The following is a 10781-nucleotide window of genomic DNA, read 5'->3' on the forward strand; positions in this document are numbered from 1 at the left end:
ACTTAGGAAGGGCCGTATAAAATCGGCCGATGCGCTCCGGGAAACGCATATATACTAGAAACGATCGAAGGAGAGGAGTTCACAAGGGCCTTGAATGGAAGATATCTGAAGAGGTACTATCCTAGTATATGGGTCGATACATAACTAATGATAGGGTGTATTAAGAAGGTGTGGCCAACTCCTATTGGCTCTTATAGCCGATGCAAAGATAACATCGCCTTAAGAATGAAACATTCGTATGATCTGGCCGATTTATTATTCGGTACAAACGACGGGGTACATGGCCGGCACCGTACAAGTCGCCCTTAGAACAAAAAGTACCAACACATTTATTGACCATGTTTTTTCTTAATGTCCCTCTCGATCCAACCTAATTCTATCAAGAGGCGGATGCTCTTTTCCTCCAGGTCCTCCATCGCGGCTTCAACCTCGATTTGACGAGGAAGGGGGTGGCTCCTGTCAAGAGGTGGTTGGGACGTTCCTGCTGCGGTATCTTCAAGGGCGACTGGGCGAGGGAGTGGATGACTCCTTTTAGTTGGCGGCCGCCTGGAGCAGTTAGCGTTGATATGGTCCCAGATCTTCTGGACTTCAGCGGGAACATGATCGCTGAGTTCTTTGAGATGAGCCCTGATCAGATCTTTGTCCGCCTGCGACAACGGTTCATCGGAGTGCATGATCTCGATCGCCCGTTCCAAGTCAGGACTAAGGTGTCTCGGCTGAAAAATCAGCAAACAACTGCTCATAGACAGATTGATCAAAATGTTAGACGGCGGAACGGAGGACGGAGGAAGATTTCGTACCTGGTTAACGGAGAAGGAAGAGAATGAAGAAGACGAAGAAGACATCTCAACATCTAGTCTGGAGGTATGGGAATCAAGTCGCTGGAGGGAAAGAGGATGGGCGATGTGAATGCCTTTAGAAACGATACGGAGTCTCATATTTATAGAAGGAAAAGGATGAGAGATTGGTAAAACACATCCCATTGGAGTAAAAAGGGTAATAAATGAAAGGCTGCCACAAAGGACTGTTCAGATTTGAATCCACATGTCAACGGCCGAAGGACTTTAATGTTTTTATAGAGCATTCAATGCTTTTACAGTTTACCCGAGAAGGGCATTGATAGCCACAATCGCTCGCTGCCTAACCTGATCGGCCAAATCTAAGGTCCGTTGATTGTCATCCGCCGATCCGGGGACTTCTGGCATATGGCGATGGAGTTTGATTGCTTCATGGGCCAGGCTCTGCCTCTTTTGTTTCAACTCGGCAATGACAGAGGGGAGATCTTGGAGTCGTTTCTCTTCAACAGCAATGGCTTTAGTCACTTGCTCCATCTTCTTGGCAAGTTCTGCCCTTCGACGTTTGAGACGATCTATGTCACCAACGATGTCTGGGCGAGAGCTTTCAAGGAAGTTAATTCGTTGATGCACTTCTTAAGCCCGATGCTTATATGAGTCCTTCTCTTCATGAGCCTTCGCTAACTTGGCACCATCAGCCATGTGGCGTAAAGCCTTGAACACCGGAATCCGCATTGACTCAATGTATGCGGCGGGTGCCAGAGCTTCCTTTGCCTCTTCGGGATCTCGGCCTCTGATATCGCTGAAGAGCTGCCAAATTGGCGAGGCGTCTTCCACTAATCGGCCGATATCATCTTGGAGGAGGATCCGTATGCTCTCAAGCTTGGCGCGGACATCGTCGGGGATTGAGCTCAGTGTGACTTGATGGGAAGCAACCTCCTCATCGTCAGAAAGTGCGACCCCGAAAGAGAAGAGACTGTTGCTGGGGGTATCTTGTTCCTGCGAAAGAATAAAAAATAATAAATACAGATTAGCCGACGGTAATGGGAAATCGGCCGATTCGGGTGACAAGTCTCTTACCTCTTTGAGGCGGATTTCTTCTACTTGCGCCGGCGGGAGTGCTACCCTCGGCTCGGGAACTGGCGCGACCGGTTCATCAGAGGAGGAAGATTCGACGATTATTGGTGCCCTGCTCGGGCCGGCCTCCTGGAAAGGTACGAGAAGCAGATTTTTATAAGTGTGATAGAAATGATTAAGTCTGACGACATATGATGACTGCCATACCTTTGCGAGTCGCCTGGCCGATGGCTGTTGGAATGGCATAATCGATGTGTCCAGATAGCCTGCATCAAAATCAGTTAAGTTTTTGATATCAAAAAATTGAGTTAAAAGATTCTCTACCTCAGTGGGAAGAATTACTGCTCCGATTTCTGCTTGGGGTGTGGCCAATTGCTGCGGAGATTGCACTGGGGCGATTTGCGCGGCCTGACAGAAAGAAAAAGTTAATATCGACAGAATACTTAGAAGGATGTGAAGTATGCGAAGTTACCTGAACAGCTTCTACTAGCAGTGATGCAGCAGCTGCTCCAGCTTCTGTAGCAGCTTGGGGGTCAACTTCTTCAATGATCGGAAGAATCGGTGGAGGTAGAGATTCAGCCGATGCCGCCGCCGACTGATCGGCTGATTCCGTGCGGGCGCACACTCGGCGGCTCATCTTCTTTAAGGTTTTCTTCAGTGCCTGTTTCGATCGACCAGTGGTGATGTCATCAATAGTTGGGGCATGATAGCCGATGAGTAGGAATGGTGTATATGGGTAACGATTCTCTATCGGCCTGCCACTCCGGCTGCGCGTTGAAGGAAGTCGACTCTTGGACTGCAAAAAAAAGTAAGAGTTAGCGGAAAAACTTGTAAAATAAAAGAAAGTGATATTGAAATCGGCTGAGAAAGGAGCATGTACCGCTGCGTTTGGGTCGATGTTGTCGGGATCTAGATCATTGCAGTATGTCGCAGGGGATGCACAAAAGAGATGCTGCTTTCATTCTGCCCACCATAACTTAAATTGTTGGACAGCAAAGGGAGCCACTATCCAATTGGTCAGGTCGTCGATGGTATTGGAATCCGGCACCAGACTACATAGCCGATTATAGTCAGGACCTTGGTGAGCTCGTCCCGGAATTTTGCATGGCCGGTGAAGTAAACTTGAATCGGTAGCTGACCAAGACCGAATTGCTGTGCTGCAACTGATGGGTTGTAAAACTCATAAGTTGGGGTATCCTTCCCCGAGAAAAAGTTCACCGGTAAGATCCCTAGCTTGATCAAGGCGTCCGTGAGATCATTGTCAAAGGTGTTGGATGTCGAATCATAACAGAAGGGGAGTTCAAAAAGCGACTCTGTTCTCTGGTACGGGTACCAACTGGTAGTTTCTTCGCTAAAGCTGTTGTAAAAATATCTGAAATACTCGGCTGTCTGAGTGGCAGTGAACTGGCAACCGGGGAAGACTGAAGCTGCTTCGCCAAAAGAGGTGCAAAAGGAATGCAATATCATTATGGCAATCTTGTAATTTCCGAAGACTGAAGACTGGCAAGCGGGGAAGACTGAAGACTGAAATACTGCGGTTTTCTACTAGCTTTAGGGCAATCTTGTAATTTCCGAACACTTGTAAGGTATGGTGCTACCTTTAATGTAGAAACACAAAACACCCAGAGGAAAAAAAAAGTCCGATTAGAGAATTCTGAGACGTTTTCTCCTCCTTTCTGTTGCATATCATTATTGCTCCAGTTGGCTCGTGTGTGGGTGGCTGTGACTTATTCGCAATACATGGCAAATCTCCTACCTGTCGCCTGCATTTATATCTCCTCGGTACGCATGAGCCAGAACAAATGCAGCTTTAGGTTTCGTGACGTGTAACTCAAAAAAAAAAACAGAAATTATGTACACGCAAGGTAGATTAGCATCGGCATATGCCAAATTGGATTCCGTGTACATCCACAAGATGCGACTGTTAATTCCGCATTCTGATTTCACTCAATGTACTTCCTCCATTACTAAATACAATTATTCTTTTTTTAAAAAAATTATGTTAGATTACTACCAACAATACCTTGCTCGTAGAAAATTCCTGAGGCAAGCTCTGTATTCGGACATGCGCAGAATTTACTAGATCCGGGGTGTGTGAAGTGTGATGGCAAAACGGCGTCCGTGGTGCGTGGAGCCGAAACCCGCGCGACCCGGTTCTGTGGGCCATCCACCGGTGTGCAGTCCAACCGCCGTCGTGGCACGGCGCTATAAATAGCCGCGCGTTCCCCACCTTGGCTTCCAAACGAAGCCTTCCCTTTCCAGTCTCCACTCCCTCGTCTGCTTCGCCTCCTCGCTGCGATGCAGGACGGCGCCGCCGCCGGGGGCATGCGTCCGTGGCGCCAGGACCTCGACTCGCTCCTGCGGCCCCGCGTGATCGACACGATGTACGTGCTCCGCTCTCCTCGCTCGCTCGTGGCTCCCCTCCTCTCGCCGTTTCCGCCCTTAGATTTTTGTTTTTGTGGGGTTTTGGTTGGCTCGTCTGCTCGATGGAGCTAGGGTTTGGTCCGCCGCCGCCGCGTCGTCTTCTGTGTGTCCGCACGCGGGAGCCGGAGGGTTTGATGGCGCGCGGATAGTTGCTCACTTGCTCCCCTTCTCAAGCTGCTGGGGGACACGCCATCTTCAGATTGGGGATACACTCTATCGATCCACGCTGTTTCTTAATTACTGCATCTTGCGCTACTAATGATCGCGTCGGTTCGATTTGCTGCTCCGGATTTTTCCTTTTTCTAGAATCGATGCAATGGTTTCACTTATAGGACCTAGCTAGATTGGTTTTTTAGTACTGTACGTGACTATGTAGCTAGGGGCTAAGAGGATTGCGTACATGTTAAGTTTCCTTCTATATATACTCCAAAAAAAAAGACAAATTTCTTTTTATATGTGTTCATGCATCACGTGTATAGATGCAGTGAACAATATGTGGCTTGGTTTCATGCGTATCATCCCGCCTCCAACAGGCAACGGTTAGAGATAGCTCTAGCTTTAAGACTACAGATGCCATATCTAAGAGATATCTCCAGTTTACTATCTATCTTCAAGGTTGTCGATCTCTTATTGATTTTAATGGCTGCATGTGTATAGAAGATATAGCAAAGAGCTGTAGAAGAGTAGGCAGCTGACGATTGGGTTGGCTCTTGCAACATCGTTTTCTGAGTTGAATAGCGTGAATAAGATACAGCTTCGTTGTTTTTTCCCTTCTTTTTTCCTGCACATTAGACACACAATGACGTGTGCATGTTAATACATAGAAAGTTGGCACTTTTGGATGAGGCCTCAGTCCTTCCGGTTTCATTCAGACTGTTAATTACTTTATCAGGTATATATACTTATATAGTGGTGTAGTGATGTGTTGTTCAGGTATTTTGGTTTGGAAATTCCTGTTGTTCTTTCTAAAATCAGATCTTCCAATGTTATGTCCCAATTTTTTTGTAATGTGTTGATCATTTTGGTCATCAATCTCTTTATGACTATTAACCAATTTATTGCTCATCAGATATTTTAAGTTCAGCATACTTTAGTAATACTCTAATGATTTGATCATCTCACGTCCCATATATATTTCTCCCAATTTTTTTTAGACTGATATTTCTCCCAATTGTATGTGTTCAATTCAATCAGAGCGAGGAAATTGGCCCAAGTTTACCATGGACAGCTCGATTCTACCCAGGACCTCAACAGGGTTGCTGCCTCATTCGAAAACAAGGTATTCCATGAGGCTAACAGTAAGGTAATCAATTTGTCCCCTCTGGCAGATTATCATTTGCATCCCATCATGTGCATTTCAGACTCATATCTTCTCTGTTTCTAGCTATGCATTCATTTGTATATCAGTTCTTATAATTAACCAATGAATGCAAGCTTAAGGTAATATCTGACAGAAAAACAATGGCAGTAATACGTTTCCATCTTCTCGTTCCCATTTCATCTGTTCCAGTATCATATATGCTGGGAGTGTAATGTAGTTTCGTCCTTTTTCCAGGGAGATTATCTTAGGAGAATATCTGTCAGGTTGGTCAGTCTGAAGCAAAAGCAAAAACAAAAACTATTACAGCGTATTTCAGGACATCAACAACAGATACAAGCAGGTAGTGATATGCGGCAGATTAATGCAGTCCATGCAATCCATGGAGGTAATTCTTCAATCACTGCAATGCCCCAAGTGACATCGATGATGTCTACTCACGGAAGGCAATCTTCTCAGCTGCAAAGCCTGCCTATGACACCTCCAGGTTCGGGCTTAGTGCCAAACCAGAACGTGTCTTATCCTTTTGCACCAAATATGCACGTTAATGTCAAGCAAGAACAGCTAGAGGTTACAGGAAAGCCGGACCAGATTCGTAACTCGTGTCATGCGTCGGTAAGTCCATTCGCATCAGGTGTCCAACTCAGTCAGCAGATGGTACAATCAGTAGCATCTCAAAATTTGAAGCAACTTGCCTTGCAAATGCAGCCCACAAACTTTTCAGGAGGCAACCCTATAAGCACTGCACATCAACAACGACAGCCTCTTGATCAAGCCAATGTCCAGGAGCAGATGATGGCGAATCAGCAAGGTTTGGGGTTCAACCAACAGCAGGACAGGCTAAAATATCAAATACTGGTGGAGCAACAGGCCAATGTCACTAATACGAACAATAGTCATCCTGGAGCACAAAACAATCATCCTGGCATAACAGTTGGATTCCGGTCAATGTTGAAGATGCATGAACAAGAGGCACTCAATGAACATATCAAAATGGAACCTCAGCCTGTGTCCCTACTTCAGCCGCTGATCACCGTCAGTCAGCAAAACAGTTCGTTCTGTACGATCCCTCAAACTTTAGGTTCTGGCACCTGCTTTAATAGAGCAATAAATTGTGCATAACATGATGCTGGATCAATTCTTTCTATTTATTGGTTAACTCATCACAGATGTGAACATCTTATTTATCATTTTCAGCAACTATGGGAAGAGCTGGAGAAGTTGATTGGAGAGAGGATATGTTTCAGCAGGTGAGGATACTCTTTTTGACATATCGTATATTCAGGCTGAGACAAGGATTTGCTCTGAAGTGTGTATATTTCATAAACCCTTTAACCTGTCAGCCATGCCCATTTATTTTTATAAAGTATATATAATTCTGCCCCAGGAATTTATGATTATTGTGGTGTTATTGCTCACAGATCAAATCTGTACTTACAATTGCCATGTCTTTTATATATAAGCATTACTATACTGTGTTGAATGTGAATAATCCTGATATAATCATGTTGCACTAAACTATTTACATGGATTTCAGATAAAGCCACTAAAAGATGCTCACCTTTCAGAGCTCATGGAACTGAATCAAGTGCTTCATGTTCCAAAACTTACAGAGGTCTTATATCGTTTTCCTATTAAAAATTTGTCACTTATGGATCTCCATCTATTGATGTTTTTAATGCACCTCCATCTCTCACATTCCTTTGATCCATCTCTGTACAGAAGCAGTTTGAGTCATTACCCAAAGACAAAGCTGGACAATACATATTTAGAGTAAATTTGAAGAAGAGAACGACACTGGTTCTGAATTTCTTACTGCTAGAAAAATGCAACATCCCTGACAACTACAGGGGGCAGTTTTCCATGTTTCTGAAGTCCATAAAGGATTTGGTAGGTTACTACAGGAAAAGTAAAAATCGAATGATGGATGCAAGGGATAGGCCTCAGATTTTTCATGGGCAGCCACAAATCATCAATCTTAGTGGTGACCAGGCTCCATCTGGTGGCAGTCCAAGGTTGGTATAAAATTCTACCTGCCTTTTAATAGTTTAAACAAACTGTTGTGAAACATTGTGTTCCTCATGATGTGTGACCATGACCCTGAATCAGAATGAATAAAGTAAAAATGATGTGTTGGGCAGATTTATACAGTACCTTCTCATTTTCATTAAACGTTTAACATTTCTTTTTCAAAAATATTTTAGATTAGCAATTTCGTGAATGATTCTGCTGGCTTATTCATTATTTTTATAAGACAAATTAATGTAATACCTTTATGCTTTTCCACATTGTAGTCATCAAAAGCAGCAAGAGCAGCTCGTACATTCCCAGTTGAGGGAGAACATTATCAGTACAACATCAGCAGCTCAAGAAATGAATCACAACCACTTGTTCGGAGTAGCAAGATCATGTTTCCCAGAGAAATCACGAGGATCATTGCAGTCTTTGCCAATCGATAAGCGTCAGGAGTGTTGCACACTAACACCATCACCTATTAGCAAGTCAGGCGTTCTTAATGTTTCTTCACCTTCTGCTTCTCTGAAGTCCACAACCCCATCACCCGATGCTACACCAGGTGCTGCAAAAGCTGAAGCCTCATCTTCTGTTTCTGTGAAGTTCACATTGCCATCACCAGTTACCACGTCAGGTGTTGTAAAAGTTTCCTCATCATATGCTTCGGTCAACTCAACTTTCCCATCAGCTATTGCCGAGTCTGCTACTATACAAGCTGCTACACCATGTGCATCAGCAAATTCAGCATTGCCATCACCCTTTGCCAAGTCTGGTGTTATAGAAGCTACTTCATCCGTTACCAATTCAGGGTGTGCTCCATTTGCTTTGCCCTGTCCTTCAATGCACTCTACATCATCTGAGGACATTGAGAGTTTATATGCCTTGCTACTACAAGACAACTCAGACCCTTCTGGTGCACAGGCAGCTGTAGGAGGAACAGCAATAAAAACAGTAAATGTTTCTAAACAGGTCACTACCACAAAACCAATCATGCAAGCTTCACCAATTGAGGCAGAGACAGCAGATCACCAAGCAGAGGATAACTTGCATCCTAGAAATGAAATACTGGTGGCTAAGAAGCCCATTGATCGCCTGCTTGATGCAGTAAGCATGACTGATTGATCATATTGTGGACAATTGATTTTCAAATTCTCTTACTTATTCTTTTGACTTGTCTTCAGGTGCGAATTTCATCACCATCAATGCTTTGCAGTGCAGCTAATTCTGTCTACTCAGTCCTCAACATGAATGATTGGGTACCACCTAGGGAAATAGATGCATTTCAGTATTCGCAGCAGGGTGGATCTAACACAGTGAAAAAAATGAAGCGTGTTTTCGAAAGTACATCATTATGTTCTGAATCAGCACCACTGGGCAGCATGGATGGAAGTTGCATGACATTTGATTGGACTGTCTCGGAGGCTGAATACAGTGGAGAACGTGGTGCTAAGAGGCAGAAAGTACAGGTAGCATGAGTTTTCTTTCCTTTTGTTTAAACACATTATCTATTTTTTTCTGAAGCTGCTGATCAGGAGCTATCGATTCTTTTAACAATTAGAACATATTTCTATCAAAAACAGAGCTGTCTCACTTTTCTCAACCATTCCATCGCAGAATGCTAAGGATACTCTGTTAGACGAGATAAACTCTGTGAACAACATGCTATTAGATACCTTTATCAGCATCGCCCAAGACAATGGAACCGATGGGATGGCTTCTGGCAATGGTGGGACACTGATCGAGCTCTTCTACACCGCCATATCACTAACGCCAGACCTTGCATCGCTCTTTGCAACATCTGGAATGGTACTCAGTCTACAGACTACTGCCTATTCAGTATTCACGACACATTGCGTAAAGTTTTTTGGTATTGACGGACTTCATCCTTGCAGTCTATTGTCATGCCAGTGAAGGTCTTGGTCCCCGTAGATTATCCGAGAAGCTCTCCTGTGCTTGTCTGTGACCAGGGCGATGAGCAAATGAGGTGAGTTCAGGCAGCTCATTCCTACAAACTAATAGTAACGTATCGTTAACATATTTTCTATCCGTTGTTGTCTTGTTGAGCTGCAGGAAGAGGTTCAGTGAAATTTCTGGTGCGGCGGACGTGGCCTTCCGGCGCACCCTCTACGGACTCCAAGAGCCCATGTCGGTGGTGGACATGGCAAGGGCGTGGGATGCTTCCGTGCGGAGGTCCATCGTGGATTTTGCACAGCGGCACGGCGGGGGGATGTTCAGCTCCAGGTATGGTGAGTGGACTTGGTGCTGACGGTGCCGACGCTTCGTCAGCGTTCCACCATTAATAGATAAGACCGTGAGAAAATACCGTGCGGTCGAAGAAGGACCATGTTGACGTGCTGCGCCACGCGTCCGTCCGGAGGGATTCACTGCGTCGGACGTCTTGCACGGTAGAATTACCGGAGGAAGATATAACATGCTGGTCAGTTTAAGATTTGAATATCGGAACAGGTGCAAGAGAAGTACTTTTTTATGTACTTTTGTGAATCCATGCTTCTATAGATGGATGTATGTATATTGGTTTGTGAATCCAGTTATTTGTATTGGTAAGATATTTATAATTTTGACCGTTGGTGTATATTAATAAATAATCAAGTAGACTGATGAAAGATACTCCCCCATTTTTTAAATATATGATAATAAAAATGGAGGGAGCATTGATTGCAGTAGATTTATTATATAACGAAAAGTATGTCTTATGATATTAAATTAAATACTCCTAATTTTCAATATGTTTTACGATATGCTATCTTCTTAATTTTAAATATCATGTTTTGATAGAAACGGCTATCAATGTTCCATTATCTAGACCTTGTCAGTGTTAAAACATTTATATTTACTTATGTAGGGAGTACTATTTTTTTCTAAAGAGTAAATTTCACAAGCGTCTTTAAACTTATCGCGAGTTCTTCCGGTCCCGGTACTCTCAAAATGCCCCTGATCTTCCTTAAACTTATTCCGAGTTCTCATCCTAGTCTTTCAACTTGTCTCGAGCTCCCATACTTCTCCCGGTACTCTCAAAAGGGCATATAACAGTCCCTAAACTTGTCATGAACTCTCATCCACTAAAAACTTTGAGTGGAATTATATTTGAACTTGGTTTAAAATCCTCATAAAATTTTGATCAATTTTCAATGGGA

The 10781-nt window shown here is 43.9% G+C and overlaps 1 protein-coding gene across 2 annotated transcripts; it reads left to right on the top strand.

The window, feature by feature from the left end:
- Positions 1-4138: 4138 nt before the first annotated feature.
- Positions 4139-10250, top strand: LOC101783450 (mediator of RNA polymerase II transcription subunit 15a). Of its 2 annotated transcripts, none has more exons than XM_022828215.1 (11): positions 4139-4255; positions 5490-5598; positions 5851-6694; positions 6811-6863; positions 7151-7228; positions 7336-7628; positions 7908-8730; positions 8808-9092; positions 9241-9432; positions 9519-9610; positions 9697-10250. In XM_022828215.1, the coding sequence occupies exons 1-11, from the start codon at positions 4170-4172 to the stop codon at positions 9890-9892; spliced, it is 3051 nt and encodes a 1016-aa protein (XP_022683950.1). In that variant the 5' UTR covers positions 4139-4169; the 3' UTR covers positions 9893-10250. The 2 variants fall into 2 exon arrangements, with proteins under 2 accessions (XP_022683950.1, XP_022683951.1); XM_022828216.1 differs by having other exon boundaries at positions 5851-6673; positions 9697-10143.
- The last annotated feature ends 531 nt before the right edge of the window (positions 10251-10781 follow it).

Source organism: Setaria italica, chromosome VII (assembly GCF_000263155.2).
Source record: "Setaria italica strain Yugu1 chromosome VII, Setaria_italica_v2.0, whole genome shotgun sequence".
Taxonomy (NCBI): Eukaryota; Viridiplantae; Streptophyta; class Magnoliopsida; order Poales; family Poaceae; genus Setaria; species Setaria italica.